This window comes from Carettochelys insculpta, chromosome 9 (genome assembly GCF_033958435.1).
Source record: "Carettochelys insculpta isolate YL-2023 chromosome 9, ASM3395843v1, whole genome shotgun sequence".
Taxonomy (NCBI): Eukaryota; Metazoa; Chordata; order Testudines; family Carettochelyidae; genus Carettochelys; species Carettochelys insculpta.
Genome location: NC_134145.1, coordinates 28,744,959 through 28,769,568, shown reverse-complemented (window position 1 = coordinate 28,769,568; position 24,610 = coordinate 28,744,959). Strand labels below are relative to the sequence as shown.

Here is a 24,610-nt window from a genome sequence, read left to right as displayed (position 1 = left end):
AAAAAACACACACACACACACACACACACACACACACTCCCTCCCTCCCTCCCTCTCTCTAGAATTGTAGTAGATAGCACCCCGAAATGCAAAAATCTTGTCTTCATTAAGAACTCCTGGAGATGTGAACTTACTGTCAAATACTAAACACCAGTAGTGAACATCAGATCGATACTCAGGATGTCACTGTTGCAGCTTAATTTTGCTCATTAAACTGCTTGTTTTCTAACCAGCATTATCTCTACATGTCTAAAGCAACTGAAAATGGCAGGGGAAAAAAGCATTCAAAACCCAGGATGTTTTAAGATGCTCTCAATTCTACCAAGCACTGGTTGTTTCCATGGCAACATTAGACCAGAATTATCTGTTGAGTTCTACCCAACCAATAGTTACTCTAAAGCTTTAATTCATCCACAAAATATACACCTCAATATTTTAGATTTAACATTTCTACCCACACAGTTAACATTTATTCCACTGAAGCTCTAATGTGTTTTCTCAAAGGCTTACAGGATATTCCATACTAATACATATAACTTCTTTTTAAACATATCTGGTACCATGATGAATCAGAGTCCCAAATTAAAATTTTCTCCTGTATTAATCACCTCTATACCCCACACTTCAACGAGAATCCCAATACATATATTAAAAAAGACGGAATATTAGTGACCCTTCTAATAAACTGTATTAACCAGATTACTAATGTTATCTCACTTTTCATAATTATGGGAAAATGGAAGGTTGGTGTGAGTAATGGAGATAGGTGATTTGGAGATTCCTATTTACAGCTTGAGAACATCTCCTAACCACTCTTCTCTCCACATTAAAATGACCAGAGTAGATACTGAACTGATCATGTTTACTTTCCCTGAAACTGAAATACGTAATTCTGAAAGCTAAAGTCATATTAATTTGGTTCTGATGGTTTTATAAAGATTGGACAATGACCAGTATGAGCTATTCAATCATATGTGCACTCTCAATTTTTTCCGTAAAATCAAAGCTGAGCAGTAAGAAGAATCAAACTTCCTATCAAAAGAATCTAAATGGGACATAAAATCATCTCATCAAGAGACTCTTTTAGAAACACTTTATCCATTTTGCAGATTGAAAAACTGAAACAGAGGACAAATGATTTGACCAAGGTCAAACACTGAGTCACAGAGACAGGAAGACAACCCAAAGTTCAGAACATATACCCCATTCCCCTGCTCATACTACTAAACCACAATTCTAGATAGCTAATGGCACAAAAAAACCCACCAAGAAGCAACTTCCTCTGTACGTAAGTAGTTGCATCAGAAAGTGTTTTGCAAAATAAGTACAAGAGAGAAGCAGAACGTTCAGGACATTCCTTTATTGTAGAGGGTGTCCTATTAACAAAATGCACTTTTAAATCAATGCCATCTCAGTTTTTATATATTTATAAGAGCCCTCTTGCTCTTGTTTCTTTTTAGAATCAGAGTATATTTGCGTGGAAGAGTTCACGAACAATTTACCAGATTGAGCATCATATGGTGTCACCTAAACAGTTAATAAGAACACAACAACTGCATAGACATAGGTAGAAGGACATTTATGAACATTTTAAAATCCCTTATCAAAGAAAATACAGTGTGCTGCTTATTTAGATAATAGCTCATCAATAAACCAATTTTATGCTACATTATTCTACAACATGAAGGAAAGCTATTATGAATCCAGATATGATCAAGACTAATCTTTTTCTACTTACTGTTGTACTCAGTGAAAGCACAGAGTCAAATATGTTTAATGTTACTTTCTCAAGAGAAAAGCAAGACAATTAGCCTCTTGGGACAGACAGGCTCTCTTTCTACATCACAGCACTTGCTTTTCCTATCAACCTGAGAGCCACAACAGTAGTGAATTAAGAGTCCTAAATTTAGTGTATAGGCACAAAACGTGCGTGGCAAGGCATTATTCTCGTTCTACAGATTTAAACTGAGTGCAAAGACTTATAGTTAATACCTGCAAATTTGAACTTAAAATGACACACCTATCCATGACCACTCAGCCAGCAGTTCACAAACATTGCTGATAGAAAAATGTTGCAATCAACATACATAGCTTTTGCTTAAAATAGCACTTTAAGAAGCAGCTCTCGCTCATTATGTTTATCATCAACAGACATGACATTCTATTTCCTCTTCAAACATGTCATACAATCAAGCTTGCCTTAAATTAGACAGAAAGACCGGCTTGTATGCAAACAGGTCACAGCTTGAGAAGTCATTAGCAGGTCCATGCCATTTTTTCATTTTATTAAATGAATGACACTGGTACAGTATTTGTCAAGTAGCCTTCTCAACATTTAAGTAGTTTATCAGAACTTTAAAATAGTGCCTGATTAAATGTATTCTCTCCCTCTTGTGCAGAAACATGTTTGGTATTACAGAGTGGTACAGGCAGACATGTTTGGGGATCAAGACTCAATGGTTTGTTGGGTTTGGAAGTTTCTACTTAGTGTTTTCCTCCCTCAAAACTCATTCTTCACTCTACATGAGAGATTTTGTATTAATTATTTAGAATATCTGAGTGTGTCACATGCATAAATAAATTAAACCTCACTACAGAGAAAAGGGAACTACTAGGGCTGTAAGGAAGTAGTAGCCTCATTTCAGAAAGGGAGATGCCAAAGCACAGAGTGACTTGCTGAGGTTCCCACAGGAAGCTTACAGCATAGCCAAGAATGGAACGCCTATCTCCTAATTCTGATTCTTGTGCCTTAATGGCAAAGCTGTCTATTCATCTCAACGTATAAGATATTTGGCCCTCCCAAAACATGGGGATCTCAGAGAGAGAGAGAGAGAGAGAGAGAGACAGAGAATGTAATAAAGGGCCATCAATATGACAGTCTAATGCCTACATTCTGCCTCTCTTGGTCAACAGCAGCATGGGTCTGAGAGAGCTGCACAGACAGGGTTTACCTCAATGCCTGTAGAATCACATGCTCTGCATGTGCACAGGAATGCCACACTGCAGATAATCCTCGATTTAACGGACTAATGGTGGGGAGGGGAGTCCGCTATTCCTGAAAGTCCATTAAATGCATGTGTTTATTGTTCACCCACTTTGGCCAGGCTCCCTCAGACCCATTTCCTGCACTCAAAAAAACCCTCTACCACTCACCAGAGCTGCCACCACTGGAGGAGCTGCATGTGTTTGGGGCCTCATTGCATGAAGCCTGCAGGAGCCAATACATGGCCTGGAAGAGCCGCCACCTGTGCCACCACACATACAATGAGAGCCAGTCTGCCTGTGTATATGCCCCACCACTAGCGGGAGGAGCGTATGGCGGCTCCAGCAGAGGAGGTGGTGGCTCCTCCAGGCTGCTGCAGCAGCAGCAGTAAGTCTCTTAACTTTTTTGGTGGGGGAGTGGAAATGATTTTACGGACCCCAGTGGACTTTGGGAACAATGGGATAGACATCTCTTGTTCCTGAAGACTGCTAAATCAGGGTCCATAAAATCAAGGGTTTACTATACAAAGAAGAAACCTTTAAAGAAAAAACCCTGAGTTTATGCCCCCCCATTTTTGCCTTTTACCAATAAAGGTGGGCATTACCTATTTCAGCTACTTTTCCTCACTCTAACAACTCCAATCCTGCCTCCCCACAAAACTAGTTTATTCCCCTCCACCTCCGCTTTCCATTTTTTGAGGTTACAGCCATTCCTAATCATGGACTTTCAGAAATTCAAATTCACAATTAACAATGTGAATTGTGTTAACCTGGCTTTTTTCACATGACAATACATTACTACCCCACAGGAACATTTTCAAAGGATCTATTACTTTAAATAGTAAAAATTGCTGGTGGTGTTCCAACTCATTGCTGAATCCAAATTCACATATTACACGATACAGGTTACATTTAAAACCAAATGTAAGGTATATAAATAATAAGACAAAACATTATTTACCATATACGTTGCTCTAAAAATAGGAAATGGGGACACTGTGATTATTTACTTGGATTATAGTGTACTTGCCACCTTCCAATTCCACCCACCCAGAAACATGATTACAGAAGATATGGATACAAATTGTTAATTTGTGTTAAAGTAGAGGATGTACAAAACAGTGACGACATGTTTGATCTCATTAACTTTGCTACTGTTTGCCCAGAATTATGAACTTTGCATATCTTGTGTCATTTATAAAATAATGTTGGGGGAGAGGATACGTCCGGCTGCCTGAGACAATCTTTCTGTTCACACATTTTATACAATAAAAATAAATTTGCTGTCTTCACCAAAAATTAAGATTATTATGAAATCAACATAATTGATAAGTAGTGTTATAAATTAAAGTTAGTATATTGACTTATCCTGCAAAAGTAAACCATGAATTTATGCTATATTTTTAGTGTTAAAACAGTTACCATAACATGGATTTTGAAATAACCATTAAAATAAATGACACTATATTTAAAAAAGCCATGTAATTAAGGACCTAGTCAGCTTAACATAATAGCTACCCTTCCGAAGCTCAAGGCAAAGAAAACCAACAATTTAAAGCAAGTAAGCCATCTATTATTGTTAAAACTAACTAATTTAGATGTGAAATACTAGGGGAAAAAGTTCACAGAAATTAATTAACATTTGTCTAACAAACAGGAAACTCTCAAATGAAAAACTCTGTTACCAGACACCAAGTCCTTTAGAAAGAGTATATTTCCACCTGCATGTTGCAATAGTTTTCTTTAAACCAATACTTCATGTGTTATATTACAAAACGGCTGATAGAACATACAACGGTTTGTCTATTTACTACATAAAAATATTTTAATTAGCATATGAACTGCATCTTATCAGCAGAACACTTACTTGATCTGTCCCACAGGGCAGCAAGCTCAGAGAAATGATGGCCCTCATTTTCCAGAGCCACTTTCTGTTCTTGTAAAGCACCCTTAGAGTGCCTATGAAACAGTCGGTTAGCAAACCCCTCAAGTCTCTGCAAAGCTGTGGACGTCCCTGTGCACTGGTTACAAGGTAGGTCCCGTTGTGCTGCCATTTATATACATCGATAATTTACTTTTAGAAAATCAAACAAGCTAAAAAGAAGCTGAACAATTTAAACAGAAGCTAAGAGCTATGCATGTGTCAAACTTCCTGAATGCAGTGTTTTCTAACCACAACTGCTGCTCTGCTTCCTGTTAATATAAAACAGCGCATTAGGGTGCTTTTCTTAGCAAAACTCTTTTGTTACCAGCTAAAGGTGGTGATTAACGAAGCTGTAATATTTCCCTTAAACTCTTGAGTTTAACAGCTTTTTCATTTAAAACATATGATAATGAAAATACACAACTGTATGTGATATTAAGTGAAGGAAAAATATCAGAAACAACATAACATTTAAATATAGTTACTATAAACATATATCAACCAAACAAGTTACAGGGGAAAAAGTCTAATGACTAGTTCTACATGTCCTTCTCTGAAGATTGTTTTAGTACTACTGTAATCACATTATAACATTATAGCTAGTTAACTAAATTATGGCATCCCTACATTTTCTACATGGGGTTAACTTGTTAAAACAAAGGGTATTTTATACTAAACAAAAGTGAACAAAAACTACCACTTTTTTCCTTTTACATTTAGAAAGCCAGAACAGAGAAAGATAAAGAACAGTTTCTTGTCTACAAAAGAACAAAAAGTCAGATTCTGACAACCTTACTCATACTGGCTGCCTCTAAACAGCCTTCCCCTTCCAGAATGGAATACAAGTGAGAAACAAGGGTTCTTTAGAAAATTAGGGTTTTTCCCCCAAAAGGAACCTCATCTACATGGCTGTTTTTTGCTTCTGGAAAAGTCTCTTCTGGAAACACAACTGTGTGAGAATACGCAAATGAGGTATAAGATATGTAAATCCACACTTCATTCGAATTTTTGATCTCACTCATTTGCATTCCCCTTCTGAAAGAGAAATAGGTGGCCACTGAGTTTTCCCTTATCTCAAGTGTCTATCAAAAAGTCAGGGGGTCACTTACCAAAATAGGTATTACCCACTGAGGGTACAGGTAGCAGATCCCAGCCATTGGTAAAGAAATATATACATTTCCTACCATCCCAGAAGAAAAAAACAAGACACTGAAAAATACTTAATTAGCCTGCAATTTTAAACACTTAATATATCTGTGAATACCTAGCAATAATAGTGCTGGTCCTAGTTCTTTTCTTAATCCTGCCCACCTCTTTAGGAGGGCTTCTGTCAGTCCTCTTCCTCCTTCCCCCACCTGACCCCAACCAACCTGTTGCTGTGACCCCCAACAAATTCCCTTCTAAAAGAGTTCAGGGAGACAGAGAAGGCACAGGGTGGGCAGATTGGCTCCTCTCTGGTCCCTTCTGTAATACTTACCTGCACTGAACATCTGCCACATTTTTTAGTTACTAAATTGCAACATTTTGACCCAAACTAGCCTAGCCTACTGGGCCCTGATCTACTGTGGGATAAACAAATACTCCCCTCCCTCAAAACAAACCACCCACCCAGGCCTAGTGGGCATTGAGAGAAAAAAATCCTTCCAAGCACTTAAGAACAAGGTGACCCTGGGCAGAGTGTGAGGAAGATCTTTTCCCATTGGTGGGAGATCAGGTGCTACACAGCTCTAGTGCAAAGAGAGAAAGATTTCCTAGAACTTCCTAAGGCACAAATACTTGCTCCTCCCCTCTCATCACACCCTGCTACTCCAGGTGCAGCCACCTCCTGTTCTTTTCTGGGCTGTCCAGGTCAACTTTTCCTATCCTCCCTCTGTCCCACCAACTGAAGAGGGAAGCTCTAAAAGGGACAAGAATTCATTTTCTTCCAGCCAACAAAAGACCAACTGCACATGGTTACAATAAGGATATTCCCCTGACTCACAAGAGAGGTGACAAGACTACCAGAAATGTTACCAACTCTCATGCAATCTTTTATTTTAAAGCCCAACTCCCAGGACCATGTGAAATTCTCAGTTTTCATTTTAAAAAAGTTTTCAGTATTCCTGATTATGAATAAAGTGTGAAAAAAAATCTGAACCCTAATACTCAAAACGAAGGAGATATACATTTATTACTTTTAAAAATTGAGTCATCATTTCTTCAGTTAATATCATACTTCTGAACACTTGAGGTAAGCAGTGTAAGAAATTAATTTTTGAGAGCATGAGAAGATAATCCATCAGACAAGTCTCAAAATAGAGTATATTTTCCAACATGTCTAATTCGTATACCAAATATCCCTATTTGGAAGGATTATCTAGATTGTTAAAGATATAAACAAACATTTTTTTCCATTTTCTCTTCAAAATGCTCTTTAGTTCAAATAGACAAGATGAATGAGATAACATCTAATGGATCAACTTCTGCTGGTGAAAAACATTCATACTTACACAGCACTAGCGAAGTCAGTGTGAACTTAAAATTTCATATTAATTTATACTTGTTTATATTGCTCTATTTATTATACCACTGTTTCTCAATCTGAGTTTGTGCTTATTTTATGATATGGTAACATGAGAAAGGCTCAAATTTATTTTCAGTAATAATATGCTATTACAGTTTTGTATTTTTACGTTTGATTTTTAAGTCATCAAAAGCTAGGAGTACATAAGACAAATCAGCCTCATGAAAGAGGCTATTTGTGCTAAAAAGCTGATTCCATCTTGCATTTATCTCGTTAGCACAAGTAGCTAGCACATGTTCTAAGGCAATACAGTAAACCCTTAAAATGCCTGATTTCAAGTTGTGTTTAACTTGAAATCCCAATCCCCAGGGCCCTGGCTCAACGTCCCCGCCCTCCACATGATCCCAGTTCAACACTCCCACCCGCCTAGCCCTGCTCGCTACCTGCGCCCAACTCCGGCTCACCCCTCCATCCCCGTGCCCAGCTCTGGCCCACCACCCTTCACCAGCAGCTCCGCCTCAACTGCCCTGGGCCCGGTTCAACCCTCAACCTGCACCCCCACCAGCCCACAGCCCAGCTCACTGCCCAAGTACGGTTTTGGCTTGCCACTCCCGTGTGTGGCTCTGGCTCAACCCCTCCCCCCCGACCCTGGTTCAAACCCCCTGAGCATGGCTCTGGCTCACCAACCCCATGCATGGCTCTGGCTCAACCCCCACATGCAGCTCTGACTCACCACCACCCCGTGCCCCCTGCAAGCCTAATCCAACCCAGGCTCAAGGCACTACTGTAGAATGGTTGGTTCCCCATCTCTTTCATAAGGCTGATTTGTCTTATGTACTCCTAGCTTCTCATAACTTAAAAATTTGCTTAAAAATCAAACATCAAAATACAAAACTGTCATAGGCCATGTCTACATGAGCCAAAAACTTCCAAATGGCTATGCAAATGAAGTGCTGAAATACATATTCAGCTCCTCATTAGCATGCGGGTGGCTGCAGCACTTTGAAATTGATGTGGCTCGCCGCCGCACAGCTCGTCCAGACGGGGCTCCTTTTTGAAAGGACCCCAGCTACTTTGAAGTGCCGCGGCCACCTGCATGCTAATGAGGCGCTGAATATGTATTTCAGCGCTTTATTAGTAAACTTCGAAATGGCCATTTGCATGCATTTCGAAGTTTTTGGCTAGTGTAGACATACCCATAGACTACTATTACTGAAAGAAAAAAATTGATACTTTGTCATGTTGGAGGGGATGGCTAGCTCAGTGGTTTGATCACTGGCCTGCTAAACCCAGGGTTGTGAGCTCAGCCCTAGAGTGGGCCATTTAGGGATATGGAGCAAAGAGGTTAAAAAAGGGATGGCGCTTGGCTCTGTCAAGAGGGCAGGGGACTAGACTCCATGACCTCCTGAGGTCCCTTCCAGGTGTGTGTGTGGACGTGCGTATGTATGTGTTACCATATAATCATAAAATAAGCAAAAACTCACAGATTGAAAAACACTGATATAATAAATAGAGTCATTGTAAAAAACAAGCTATTCTTGGTATGAAATTTTAAGTTTATACTCACTTCGCTAGTGCTTTTCATATAGCCTGTTATAAAAGCAGGCAACTGTTCAGGCAGGTTGATATACCCATAGAAAACTTCTCTGTACGCAGAACCAATGTTACCTCACCAACCTTGTCCATCTAATATCCTGTGACCAACACAAACACCTGTACTGCACACTTCCAGTTCAATTTAAAAAAAAAAAAAAAGTCTGCCCCTATTTTTCTCTCCACATATCCCTATTCATAGCTATCAAATCTTGGCAGATACAGTTTGAGCCCTTACTCTACATCCATTTGATAATATAAGACAACTTTTGAACATAATAATCCATGATAGACTGTATAAATTTTCAACCAAACAAGATTAAAACAAAGGTACCAAATGTGGAGGAGAAAGGTTTTGGTTTGATGTTTGGGGAGGCTGTTTGCACAGGGCTTACAAATTCCACTGGCCTCTGGTAAGTACGAAGAGTTTTTGAGTGACTATCAAAGCACCTCAAGTATATAAGCTTCTCCACTTTTCAAAAGCAGCCAGCAGTCAAGGACAGTTAAAAAACCAAAGATATCCTATCCACTACCGCAATAACCAAACGACCACTATAATAACCAAATGCACTCAATGGCAATAAAGGATATGCCAGGTTATGTACTAACTGTTAGGATCTTAGACAGTAGGAGCTATAAAATAATTACAGTTCTGCTTTAACTAACTGATCTCCACATCATTAGCCTGCTCCTGAATCTTAATATTTTGGTGGACGCAAACAACATTTTGAATCAACACATGACTGCCTATACTACTTGTATATATATTTTACTTTAATTACAAGAAAGAACTAATATTGTGTATCCATCCCAGTTTCTCTCTTCTGGTAAAATCTTCAGATTTCTTTTATCATTTTCTGCTTTCATCCACAAAGAAAGAAAAGTTCTGAGGCACTTCTTGGATATGTGTGTTTTTTCCTCAGTGGACCTATCCTATACCCAGAATTTGAGGATGGACACTGGATGCCTAACATGGTGATTGCTAGTGAAAAGAGGATAGGTAAAGAAGTTAAAATAGGGAAAGAAAAAAGTTAAAAACTACTTGGAAAAATTAGATGTCTTCAAGTCACCAGACACTGATGAATTACACTAAAGAATACTCAAGGAGTTGACTGAGGAGATATCTGAGCCTCTAGCTATCATCTCTGAAAAAGTCATGGAAGTCAGGAGAGATTCCAGAAGACAGGAAAAGGGCAAATATAGTGCCCAACTATAAAAAGGGGAAAAAAGGACAACCCAGGAAATTACAGAACAACTTCAGTGACTGGGAAAATGATGGAAAAAATAATTAAGGAATCCTTCTTTAAATAACCGGAAGATCGTAAGGTGATAGGCAACAGTCACCATGGACTTGTCAAGAACAAATCATGTCAAACCAATCTGACTGCTTTCTCCGATAGGATAACAAGTCTTGTTGATTAAGGGGAGGTGGTAGACGTGGTATACTTAGAATTTTGTAAGGCATTTGATACAGTATCACATGAATCTTCTTATCAGTAAACTAGGGAAATGCAAGACAGATAGGGGTATTATCAGGTGGTTGTGTAACTGGTTGGATAACCATTCACAGAAAGTAGCTATTAATGGTTCATAGCCATACTGGAAGGGAACAAGTGGGGTTTTCACAGAGGTTAGTTATGGGGCCAGTTCTGTCCAGTATCTTCATTATTGATCTAGATGATGGCACAGAGAGTACACTTATCAAGTTTGCAGAAAACACGCAGCTGGGAGGGGTTGCAAGTGCTTTGGAGGATAGGATCCGAATTCAAAATGATCCGGACAATTGAAGAAATGATCTGAGGCAAATAGGATGAAATTCAATAAGGACAAAACATAAAGTACTTCATTTAGGGAGGAATAATCAATTTCACACATATAAAATTTGAAGAGACTCCCTAGGATGGATTACTCAGAAAGGAATCTAAGGGCTTGTCTACACTACCACCTCCCTTTGATGGAAGGATGGGAATTAGGGCGTTGGGAGTTTACTAATGACGTGCTGCTGTGCATAGGCAGCACTTCATTAAGCAAATTCCCCCCCACGACAACTCCAAAGTACTGGCAGGTGTACCACGGCTAGACGCGTGCTGGTACTTCGAAGTTTAAAACTTCAGAGTTGCCGCAGGGGGCAATTTGCTTAATAAAGTGCTGCCTATGCATGGCAGCACTTCATTAGTAAAATCGCAACACCCTAATTACCATCCTTCCTTCGAAAGAAGGTGGTAGTGTAGACACAGCCTAAGGGTCATAGTGAACCACAAGCAAAGCATTAGTCAACAGTGTGAGACTGTTGCCAAAAAAACAACCCACACATTAACAGAAGTGTTGTGAGCAAGACACAAGAGTGAATTCTTCCACTCTACTCTTCCACTCTTCTCTGCAGAAGATAGGCCTCAGTTGGCTGTTTCCAGTTCTGGGCACCATGTTTTAGAAAAAAAGTGGACAAACTCAAGAGGGTCCAGAGAAGAGCAACTATAATGATTAAATATCTAGAAAATATGGCTTGTGAGAGAAGAGTAAAAGAATTGGGTTTGTTTAGTTTGGAAAAGAGAAGGCTGAAAGGGAACATGATAGCAGCTTTCAAGTATCTAAAAGGTGTTACAAGGTAGAGGGAGAAAAATATTCTTAAATTGCAGCAAGGGAGGTTTAGATGGGACACCAGGAAAAAATTTCTGTCATGGTGTTTAAGTAGTGGAATAAATTGCGTAGGGAAGTTGTAGAATCTCCATCATTGGAGATAATTAAGAACAAGTTGGATAAATATCTAACAAGGATAATATAGTTGGTCCTGCCATGAGAGCAGGGGACTAGATCTGGTGACCTCCTGAGATTCCTTCCAGTTCTAGTGTTCTGAGAGTCCATGATAATAAGGGGAAATATTAAAAAGGGAAAAATTGTTTAGCTTATTTGAATTACAAAATGCTAGGGGGTCCCTTTGTAAGTGTTAAAACAATTATAATTTGCTAATCAAACCATAATATTACATATCCTAATTATACAACATATTGTATAATAATAATATTAAAGTACTTGTATGATAAAGACATGTGTAAAAATATTATATAATAATCCCTTCCCACTGAAGTTTAAAAGTCTTTAGGAAAGCATATAAAGCCAAGTGTAAACATCATTGTCTTATAACTGAGAACAACAGTTCTTAGAACAATTGAGTGTTAGTAGAAAGTATCTGAAATAGTGAAACCTTGTCTCTGTTTTGTAAGCTGACAATTTACAAAAGAGACTAGAGAGAGCTGGCAGGGGAGAGGTAGGTTTCTTTTTGGAGACGATATGGATTATCTGCAAAGACTGCTTCACTTTTGAGAGAGCTGAGCCTGTTTTTTGTGTGCGCAAAACGGACAGTATCTGCTAACACTCTACATATTTTAATTGTTTTTCGTCTTAAGTACGTAAAAAAATTCCCAAAGGTGGGCATGCTGCTTTTGCCATACTGTAAAAGTATTAGTAATTACATATTGTAATAAAACCAAATTCTATCAAAGATTATCTATATATAATATTTTCTCCTTACATCCAACATACCAAATTTCAACTCCAATCAAGATTTGTAATCAAACTTACTCTGTTAAAATAGCTTTTTTAAACAGAACATTTAATTAAAAAAAAGAAAAAAAAACCTTGTGCAGTGATGAGTGGCACAGAAATTCCTACAAATAAAATGCAGGCAGCAAAATAAATAATCCTACTATTAAATAATGCTTACGATTACTTTAAAAAGTATCTTTTCCACAAAGATTTTGACCCTTGTTAGAGAGTCCCACTTGTGATGAACAATGTAAAACTGGGCCTGCAGTACTTCTATAAATAGTAATGCCAAGAGGGAAGCTGTTGTTATGGAAATGGTGATCATGTTTCTATTTTAATTTAGAAGATCTCTACTGGCATCTACTGCACATAAGTTTAATTACAGCAGTCAGTAACAAAAAGGCTTCCTTAGTAAATCCATCTATGCCAGGGAAGCATACAGGCTGTCATGTTCCAGTAGTACTAACATTTCAATTTTAAATTGGTGGCTTCCAAAAAGAATATGCAAGAGAATTTTGAAAAGCTCAGAAGAATATGCAAATGGCAAAAAAAAAGTAAAACCTGAACTGTAGAGTCCAGTCTGTGATACCAAAAGAGCAAGCTAACAGTTCTGTGCTTTATTTTCCCTTTCAGTTTATTTCTTGATAATTTGCTAAATTAACAATCCAAGACAATTAGGTTCTTCTTTTGCCCACAGAAGATTACAACCTGAAAAGAAGTAAAAGTTTTCTCATCACAGCACTACTAACAACTTCTGTTTTAAAGTATATGTCCTTTAAGACTTAGATTCTATACCTAGTAATCACGATCCCAAGATCAGTTACATATTGGTGGTTGTTGGGTTGCAGGCAAAATGCCCCATTAAAAAGACAGAAAAAAAAACAAACGGTTTGTTAGAAGATGTCATTAGTGCCCAACAAGAATTTCACCACCTCTTAAAGCTGCCAACTCAGCTCTAGCATGGCACCACCTACCTGTTCAGGCTCCTGTGGAAGTACTGCTGAGAACTGCTCTACATCTTACTTATGCAACAGATTCCTCAAAGGTCAGTAGGATGGAGGAGAAAAAGAAATCATTAATTGCTTCTACTCTGGCAAAAGAAGGAAGTCCCCACCCCTGCACACAGCACCTAGCACTTCTGATAAATTAACTCCCATATCAAGCATCTTCCCAGCCCCCACTGCATCTGGCATATTGCAACCCATTACAGTAGACCCCTGACTTACACACAGGTTGCGTTCCTGGGCAACCACATATAAGTCAAATTTCATCTAAGTGGGGACCAGGTCGGGGGGAGGGGCCCTTCGGCCTTCAGGTCCCCGGTCCTAGAGCCAGGAGCAGCGCTGGTCAGTTTTCTGGTTCCTGGAAGTGGCAAGAAGTTGGGAACCAGGTGGCAGCCGGGCTCCCAGCTCCCCTCTGCTTGAGCGAGCCTGGAAACTGACCTGTGCTGTGGCTTGAGTCAGTTTCCTGGCTCCCTGCTGTTCATATTTATTTATTTATGTGTGAGCCTGGAAACTGACCCGCGCTGTTGTACAGGTCAGTTTCTTGGCTCCTGGAAGCAGGGGGCACCTGGAAGCCAGGCGCAGCAGTGCTGGTCAGTTTCCCTGCTCCCCACCACTTGCGAGAGCAGGGAAATTAACCAGCACACCTGCCTCTTGCTCTGGGTTCCCCACTGGTCACAGGAGCCAGGAAACTGATGAGCGCAGCAGCACTGGTCATTTTCCTGACTCCTGCAAGTAGAGGGGAGCTGGGAGCCAGGCTGCAACCTGGCTCCCAGCTCCCCACCATTCACAATTTCAACTCGTGTTATTGCAAGAAATGCTGAAGTCAAAATCATGTAAGTCAGGGGTCTACTGTATTCACTTAGTAGCACAAACCCCACACTACCCAACATCTCATCTACAATGCTATTTCTTATAGTCCAAATGATTGTGGGATACAACTACAAGGTATTAAGCTTTAGGAAGAAACAAAAGTTGGCTTTGCTTTTTAACCCATTAGAAAATACATTCATATTTCTCAAAGCTCTGAAGCATGGGACATTTACTTCTGTGATCTGGAAATATGAGCACCCACACTAATGTTGGGAAAATAACCAATTAACCCTCCACCCCAATCAAAGATAAGAGGTGAGAAAGGGCTGACATCTTTCTCTTTTGACCCCCACTGGTATTTTCTAGGTTGTGTGACAATAAGAGCTCTCTTCAAGTAAAGGTGAAGCTGTTAGAATTAAACATTATTCAACAACTGACACACACAAGGGAAAACTTGGATAGTCTTCCTTGTATATACAAGTATTGGAGGGGTAGCCGTGTTAGTCTGGATCTGTAACAGCAACGAAGGGTCCTGTGGCACCTTATAGACTAACAGAAAAGTTTTGAGCATGAGCTTTCGTGAGCACAGACTCACTTCATCAGATGCTGGTGAGTCTGTGCTCACGAAAGCTCATGCTCAAAACTTTTCTGTTAGTCTATAAGGTGCCACAGGACCCTTCGTTGCTTGTATATACAGTGTGCCTTTATGGGCCCATACACGTGATGTAACATGTACAAAGGAGGACACTTCCAGGTTTCTACATCTCCTCCAAAAAATAAACCATTGTAGTTGCTAATTGGGTAAAACCACATTACATGCACAAACACCATCCCAGCACTACATCAGTCAATTAAAAAGTAGGATAACTAACTTGTGTTACTGCTGCTTCCAACACTCAGGCAACTTCAAGTCTGTACTTCAATAAAAATAGTGTATACAAATGTAAAACCATACTGTATTGTTAAAATGTGTTATTACTACTAACCTTTTTGTTTATAACTTAATGAACTGTATGAGCCAACAAAATTCTAATATAAAATCTTTAGATATATTTTTATTTCTCATTCTACATCTTCAAAGACAGTCAATCATTTAAAACCTTATTCACATAGGATAAACACTTATCTTATGAAATTTCTAACTTCTAAGACATAAGCAAGGTAGATGGGCCTTTGGCCTACCTCTCCACCCCCCACCATGTTTCCTTACATATTTTTTCGGTTGTAAAACATTTTATATAAATTACTCAACAAATTATTAAGGGGGTAAAACGAAACAAAAACAATTAAAATCAGCTCCGATACAACACTCTGAGATGGATGATTTTTCTATCAAAATAAATTTTGATTTAAAATGTATATGACCTTATTGCATGAAAAAAAAAAAATCAAAAATTTTTTTTCCACCATTTAAACGTAGCAGTTGCAGTATTTTATTTCTTCTACAGAAACAACTTAAGACATCAAAACTTCAAGTATAAAATACTTATATTGTACTTTTCCTATTTTGTTTTCTGTTGGCTATTAGATTCACTGGAAAGATAGCAATTTAAAATTTTCACTCTTTTTGCTCCTATTCGTGGCTGTCAGAGCAATGTCAGACAAAAATCTGAAAAAGTCAAGTACAGCCACATACAGATTCAAATTGAGACAGTTCCAGTTGTAAGTTTCAATTGCCACTAGGAGGAGCTACAAATGTCGAAGTGTTTAAAAGCCAGGTCATCTCTTTTTCTTGAGCTTCTTCAAATATGAAAAAAGCAATTCAAAAACGGTTTAATTTATTCTGTCACTTACCCTTTGCACAAGAAAATGGAATGGGTTATAAATATGCAGAGAATATTTTGTAAATTTCAAATCTCTTTTCATTAATGTAAACTGCCTGAAGTGTTTTTGGTAATAAGTCAAACATGCTTTCCTTCTGGAGAATAAAATGTGTGTTCAGGTCTTCATCAGATACTCATTCTTGCAAACAAGCCTCTTAAGGAGTTGGTACGTCAATTTTAAAAATTTTCCTTAAAACTTTGCACTGGGATAAAAAATAAAAAAGGGAGCAGAAAAGGAGGAAAGAAGATGGTTGTGATGCAGGCAAAGAGTAAAAGCAACTCTTGTCTCAGTTCTGACAAACTCACTACACACAACTTTCGTGACAGGAGGACAGCATGTTAAGTCTGTACTGAAAGCTCGAACAGGTTGCACCTCCATGGTCCAGCACTCTTGCTACCTGACCAGTCCCAAATGAGGGAGTTTGCCAGATGTATTATAGAATTAGAGGAAATTCACAGGAAGCATGTGAATAGGGGGCAGGGGGGAATCCCACTGAAATGTTGGGCTCGATGGGACCCTGAAGTCATCGAGTTCAATCCCTTGCTCTTCACATGAAGAGAGATTACAAAGCTTGGAATGGTTTACCTTAGCAGAACAGACATGACATTTTTATCTGCTGTGTATAGATAAGGTAAACTGGGACAACAGAACCTGAGTCCTCTAAGCATGGCGTGATAGTTTATTAAATTAAATATGGGAAACCCAAAGCCACAAACAAGAAATACTTACTCAAATGATGTGTAATTAAACTATGGAACTTCTTGCTACAAGACTGAAACACAGAGGAGACAGAGCTCAGGTTTAAAAAAATAAAAAAAGACAAGTGTCCAGGTCAGTTGGCAGTGACACTTACACACACTATTAAGGGGTCTGCTATCACATTTACCTAAATATTTGCAGTCTAGAGGGATCTCTGTGGTGAATAATATTTCTTTTATCATGTGACTGGTATTGGAGGTTAACAAGTCTCTCTCTGATGCAGTGCTCAGGTATCCCTGTCTTTCCGACTCCTAGATCAAACTTCTCCAATGTTATTTACACAAGTTTATCCTGGAAGGTCAATCAAATTTAAATTAGCATAGAACATATCTGCTCACTCAAATGCTAAGATGGTGACAGCCAAGCGGATGTTTCATCTTTTCTCTTTACAATACACTGACTTCTGAATGCAGAGTGGACTTTGATGTGTGAAGCCCTATATAATGAACGTTCTGGTTACGTTAGGAGATTGCCTTTTCTTACACACATTCATAGCCATTGAGATCAAATGGGTTGACCTGCTACTACAAGCTGTGAAACCTGAACTTGATTTTCTAGGTATAGGAGGAGCTCAATGGAAGAATCTCATTTATGGAATCAGTTTTCTTTACAGAATCAAATGAGCACAAGTTAATTGATCAAAGAAATTTAGTAAAGCCAGATTTTACCATGCAGGAATGGCTAGTAAGATAAATTGCTGTTTGTTTTTAATTGGCTTAAGGTTTTCTTTATTAACAGATGTGTCATACAAATGTATGTTCTGCCCAAGACTTATAACTGGTTCCATTATATATTTACCGGTAAATAAAATGTAAAAAAAATGTAAATTGTGATGTCATTCCTTCATTATCTAATATAAAATAAAAATTCATGAAGCATTTACATAGAATGAAATACCATAAAGCAATTCTGAGCTACAAGTAACGTAGTTTATTTAGGTATCAAAATACTCTCAAACCATACATGACAAATGGTAGGAATTCTCATGAGCTTGCTTACTTAGCAGATGGCAATAAATGAGAGGTAAGTATTCACTTCAGTTTACCTTCATCTCTTTAAAGGTTAGTGTGCACCACAGCCTTGAAATTTGGCCATGGAGAACATTGGATAATTCATGAGCCCTTCTGGAGGCAATATAAGCTAGAAATGCATAGAAAACCTATTCTGTGACAAAAGCCAATAGTTTACAATGAACTTTCTAATTAATATTGTTGGGATGCGGCAGTCACATGTACGGCAATTTCCCTTGGTGCACTAAACTAAAAAGCACTTAAAAACATGCCGTGAGTTTTTATCCTGAAGTATAAGCAGCTATGCTTTTCTTACTGTAACAGGCTTGTCACTTGAAATGTAACAGGACTCCCCTCCCCGCCCTGCAAAACAATCAAAATACACGTGGTTATTTGGAACCAGCAATTGCAAAGCTATACAATTCTCAAAAAGTCTCGAGTATCCAGTAATCCCCCAAGATACATGAGGGCTACATTCCATGAAACCCTCATGTACCTCGAAATTTGTGTAAGTCAGGGGCTTGGGCGGTGGGCTGGGGTGTGGCAGGGTGCAGGGGAGTTAACCCTGGAGTGGGTTATGGCTGCAGAGGGAGTGGGGGGAGTGTAATTGAGCCAGGTTCGCGGGGCGGCTTGGGGCCAGGGCGGGTGGCAGAGGTGGGAGTCCCCCTCCTCACTGGTGGCACTCAAGGTAAGAGCTAGCTCCTGCCAGCTCTGTTCCCCTTTGACAGGGGGATCGCCTCCCCACTCACCCCACCCCCCTCACTTCAGTGGCTGCCTGGGGCACAAACATGTCACTCATATGCTTACAGACTCATAAAAATGAACTAATGATTCTAGTCTGCCCAGACTATCTACTAGCTCTTGCTTCTTAAAAGTTCTGGGCTTCCAATTTTTCTGTTTCTCAGTGGAATAAAAAGTAGCATGTGCAAAGACAGACACAAGCTGGATAGGACTGGTTTTGTTCTGTGCTTATGTGGTCGTGAATCTTGGCCAAGCAGGGCAGAGGCGTGAGTTCAGACAGCAGACAAAGAGTGTATAAGAAAGAACAAAGGCAGCAGACAAAGGAACAGTGGAGTGGACTGGAAGGAACATAGGAAAACATCATTCAGCATACACATAGCTTCTTATATTCCCTACACTTTTGCCAGAGAAAATCTGTCCTGACTTCCAGAACTAAGAGATGCTAACTCAAAGTATTTCAAATATTTCCCTGGGTAAAAAAGGAAAATGTGTCAAGTGTAAGCAGTGCAAGATGATGATGTAGGACCTACTTGCAAGAACGAAACATCATAAGGAAAACTGCTTATTGGGAGAAAATAATGTGGATGAAAATGTGAATAGTAACTTAAAGAATCAGTAACTTTAATAACTTAGCAACAATTTATTTTGCAATGCATCATTCGCCAAGACTATTACTTTTAGTAATTTTAGTGATTTGAAAAGTATATTCCTAAGTTGTTTGCTGTGTTGGATGTTGCTAGGGGGAAAAAAAAAAAAAAGGTTAGCTTAGCTAGTCGTTATAGCTTGCTTAATTATTTAACTAGGTTTAGAATCTATCACTCAAGAATACCATGTAGAGAAAGTGTCAGCAAGAGAAGTCTAGAGTTGTCAGTTGCCACTGACAGACATTGTCTTACTTTATATCACAGAATACACGGTTCTGTTTTTGGAACATCATGTCCACAGACCATAACAGTGATGCCATAAAATTATTCCCTATTTTACTTCAACATAACTCAGCTCTCTCAAGGCAGACCCATTCTATACATTTTTTTTTTTTTTTTTAAAAAGAAAACAAGTGCCAGTGAGTTCAACAGGGTTTACTCCAAAATTAAGTGTACTCTACAGACAGTCAATCCTAGCTCTCTTGGTAACTTGATTTAAAAGCAGCGCCTTTTTTTTTCAAAAATTTGGTGATTTAAATAATCTTGATTTAAATCAATCCACCCTGCTTGCAAACACTTTTTGGTCCTGGCTGACAAAAATAGACTCATAATTCTTCAATAAAACCTGAACAAATCATGTAACTACCAAATGTACTGGCAGAATGCCTGATTTTGCAAGATACATGTTGTGCCTTAGTTTATCTGACAACATGACTGAACTCTCAGAAGCTTTTTTCCCTACCAGCAGAAAATTATTATAGATCTTAAGAGCCCATACAAAGTAATCTGATACATCAATTTGAAATTCAGTTTTAACCTGCTGTGTGAGTAGTAAGACATTCAAGCAGTCTGAAAAAGACACTAAATAGTACAGTAATGCTGCCCTGAGTCATCACATGGCAGTGGAGTTTGGGTCAGCTGGATAACAAAGACTGTGCTGCTGAATGAAATTTGCTTTATTCTCTGCATATCAAATACATAGAGCATCAGGGAGAAGCATCACAGAAGATCCACCAAATAACTGAATAAAGCTGGACAGAGATTAGAAATACAAGGTAATGCTGAAGTGTGTGCTACTCAGGGGGGATGGGAGGGAGAGAAGTACTGTATTATGATTTATCAGATGAAAAACACAAGATACAGAAAGAATAAAATAGTATTAATTTATATACATAGAACACATTATTTATACCAGTTTTCAGACATAAATCCTAAATTTGGCAAATTTTATTATGCTCACAATAAAGATTTATGGATAATATCTAAAAAGCTTCAGCTAAGAATTTAATTGCGTAGATTCACAAAATATTAACCCATAATTTTCTCTGCTGCCCTCTGAACCAAAATATAAAGAAATATTAGTAATGCAGTGCCTTGCACATTTGTAAAATAGTTTCTCTCTAAAATAGGTGGTCAGTCCTATACCATTAACCAAACAGTGGTGTAACCTACTGCTTACATAACAGAAATTTTCTATTTGCTATACATAAGTCAATAGAAAACCAAGAACCTATAACTTCATCATATTAAAAAAAAGTCTTCCAGTGACTAGTGCTGAGCATTATCTTTATAATGGATTTATTTGTTTCCATGAGAGGCTGAAAATTTTTTTTTTATTTCAAAAATACAAAATTCTTGCTCCAAATTCAAGTTTTCATATATCTGTATAAGAAAGAGAATTTACCAGTATCCAATAGTTACTAGAAATCCCCTCTGAACATTTAGGTTAAAAATTTTAGTCTGGACTTAAATAGATCTCCAATGTAGTAAATGCAGTTTTTGCCTGTGATGAATTTTGCCTGTTATTCGTCATATGCATATAAGAAGGTTGTCAATTACAATTCCAAAGCTTCCCATCTATATCCAAGTCTTAGTAATATATTGATATGAAGTACAAGAAAATATTACTAGCATCATGCATTGCAAACAATTTGACTGCTGTATTCTACAAGCTCTGTGTGCATTTGGAGTAAATGAAAAACTGAACAAAGTTTTTATAATGAAGAAAGAGAAGTTACTCACCGTAGTAATGGTGGTTCTTCGAGATGTGTCCCCGTGGGTGCTGCAGAATAGGTGATGGGCTCGCCCAGTGCCACAGATTGGAAATCTTCCAGCAGTTTCTCCTGGATCGCGCATGCGCTGGCGCGCGCTGCTCCCCTCCACACCCCCGGCCACGTGCGGGATCCGGTCCCCGCCAGTTCCTTGACCAGCCGCCTCGAATGCTCCTGAAAAACACTAGACAGAGATCCAAAGTGGGGAGGATGGGCAGGTGGTGGAGCACCCACAGGGACACATCTCGAAGAACCACCGTTACTACGGTGAGTAACTTCTCTTTCTTCATCGAGTGTCCCCGTGGGTGCTCCACAATAGGTGACTACCCAGCAGTAACCTAAGAAAGGAGGTGGGTAATCGGTTTATGTGCAGCTTGCCCCCGAAAGGACTGCTGTCGACAGACGGGTATCCTCTTGGAATACCCGATGTAGGGCATAATGCTTGGCGAAGGTGTCGTACGATGACGAGGTCGCCACTCTACAGATGTCTTTCAACGCGATGCCATTGAAGAAGGCTGTTGACGCCGCCACCGCCCTGGTGGAGTGAGCCCTGGGCAGGGCCAGCATAGGGGTCTTTCGAAGCTCTGAATTCTCTGTGAAGAGAGGCCTTCCCCTTTTGACCTGGGAGTGAGAGACACTAGAAGCCTGTCTGTTTTCCGGAAGGATTTAGTTCTGTCTATGTAGAAGGCCAACGCCCTCCTCACATCCAGGAGGTGCAGGCGTGCCTCTTTGTTGGAGCTGTGAGGCTTTGGGTAAAACGAGGGTAAAACTATTGGTTCGTTAAGATGGAACTCTGAAGAAACTTTTGGAACAGAGGCTGGGTGCAGCCGTAAGGTTACCGCCACCTTTGAGGATACTGTGCAGGGCGGCATTGCCATAACTGCTGCGAGCTCACTCACCCTGCAAGCTGATGTAATTGCAAGGAGGAAGGTTGTTTTTATCGTAAGGAGATGTAGGGGAACTGTGGCTAATGGTTCAAAAGGTGGACCCGTTAGTGTGCTGAGCACCAAGTCCAAGTTCCACGATGGTGGAAGCGGTTTCCAAGGGGGGTAGAGGTTTACCAATCCCTTCAAGAACCTGGTAACTATAAGATGGGCGAATACCGTGGGCCCCTCCTCTGTATGCTGAAAGGCTGATATAGCGGCGAGGTGGACTTTTAGCGAGAATAGGGAAAGCCCGCCCCTCTTGAGGTCCAATAAGTATTCTAGTATTATCGGTATAGGAACGTCAAGGGGAGCTAACTGCTTGGCGGAACACCAGGCTGTGAATCGAGTCCATTTCTGCTTGTAAGTCTTCCTGGTGGAGGTCCTTCGGCTACTTTCCAGGACTTGTTGTACTCCCTCCGTACATGTGCTTTCTAAGGAGCTGAGCCATGGATTAGCCATGCTTGTAGGCGCAGACCCTGAGGGTGCGGGTGCACTATGGACCCCTGAGCCTGCGTGAGTAGGTCTGGCGCCACCGGTAGAGGGAGCAGTGGACGGTCCGACATGCGCAGAAGCAAGGGAAACCACTGCTGCCGATCCCACGTTGGGACTACTAGTATCATGCGAGCTCTCTCCCTTCTGGCTTTCTGCAAGGCCTTGTGGATAAGCGCTGTGGGGGGGAACGCGTAAAGTAGGGGGCCCTTCCATGGAATCATGAATGTGTCCCCCAGGGACCACCGCCCCACTCCTGCCTTGGAGCAGTACTGGGGACACTTCTTGTTGGGCTGGGTGGCAAACAGATCGATCTGGGAAAACCCCCATGTATGAAAGATCGGTCGTAGCAGATCGGAGTGGATCTGCCATTTGTGCTTGAGTGCGAAGCGCCTGCTCAGCTGATCTGCTTTCACGTTGTGAGCGCCCGGCAAGTACGAGGCTTTCAACATTATGTTGTTGGTGATGCACCAGTTCCACAGTCGGACTGCTTGCGCACATAGGGCACGGGATCGGGCTCCTCCTTGTCGATTTATGTACAACATAGTGGAAGTATTGTCTGTATTGATCCCGACTACTTTGCCATATATGTGGTCTCAAAAATGTTTGCAGGCGTTGAACATTGCTCTGAGCTCCAGTATATTTATGTGGAGTGTCTGTTCCACAGGGGACCATAGCCCTTGCGTCACCTTGTCGCCGATGTGTGCTCCCCATCCTATGTGGGAGGCGTCGGTAGTAAGAAAAATAGAAATTTGCGGTTGGTGAAAAGGCACCCCTGCTAGCAGGTTCTTGGGGTTTACCCACCATGCCAGGGATCTGCGCACCTCTGTTGTGGGTGACACCACCCTGTGGACAGTGTGGGATGCCTGTTTGTAGGACGCTCACCAGCCAATGCTGCAGGCTTTGCATGTGCAATCTGGCATTCTGCACCACAAACGTAGCTGCCGCCATGTGGCCCAGCAGCTGTAAGCACGTTAAGACCAGCACCGTGGGGCTGTATGTGACGACTTGCACCAGCGAACTGATGGCGCGGAAGCGGGTGTCGGGTAGGTACACTCTTGCTGTGATAGAGTTTATGCGTGCCCCTATGAACTCTATGTCTTGTGTGGGGTCGGTCTTTGACTTTGCGAAGTTGATGACTAGGCCCAGCGAAGAAAACGTGTCTGCTGTGACGCGTATCATGCGTAGGACCTCTGCCTTCGAGACCCCTTTCAGTAGGCAGTCATCCAGGTATGGGAATATAAACACCCCCTGTCTGTGCAGGTAGGCTGACACCACTGCCAGGGTTTTGGTAAAGACTCTGGGGGCCGAGGAGAGGCCGAACGGAAGAACCCTGTACTGGAAGTGTTCCTTGCTGACCATGAAGCGGAGGAAGCACCTGTGTGCCGGGTGGATTGTTACATGAAAGTAAGCATCTTGTAAGTCGAGGGCTGCAAACCAATCTCCATCGTCCAGTGCCGTGAGTATGGAGGTGACTGTAATCATTCGAAAAACGTTGCTTGAGTAAGTAGTGGTTGAGGCCCCGAAGATCTAAGATGGGCCTCCAGCCTCCTGTTTTCTTCTCTGTGAGGAAGTAGCGTGCATAAAAACCTTTCCCCTGGAATTGTTCTGGCACTCTTTCCACCGCCCCTTTGAACATAAGGTGGTCCACCTCCTGCTTGAGCCTCGCCTCGCGGGCAGCGTCCCTGAGGAGGCTTCATCAGTGGGAGCGAGTGGAAGGGGATCACGTAACCCGTGGCTATGATCTCCAGCACCCATTTGTCTGTGGTGATCTTTTGCCATTGGGAGTGAAACGGTCTGAGGCGAT

The 24,610-nt window shown here is 40.5% G+C and overlaps 1 protein-coding gene across 3 annotated transcripts in view; it reads right to left on the bottom strand.

Moving 5' to 3' along the window:
- The window catches only part of PRKACB (protein kinase cAMP-activated catalytic subunit beta), a 116,202-nt gene that overhangs the window by 64,085 nt on the left and 27,507 nt on the right, over positions 1-24,610 (bottom strand). Inside the window, exon 1 of one of the 3 annotated variants that reach the window (XM_075002254.1) lies at positions 4,850-5,106. The exons of the other annotated variants lie outside the window; for them this stretch is intronic. Within the exon in view, the coding sequence (XP_074858355.1) occupies positions 4,850-5,036 (187 nt within the window). The 5' untranslated portion in view covers positions 5,037-5,106. Of the gene's footprint in view, positions 1-4,849; positions 5,107-24,610 lie in introns of those variants that run through there. 3 annotated transcript variants of the gene reach the window in all.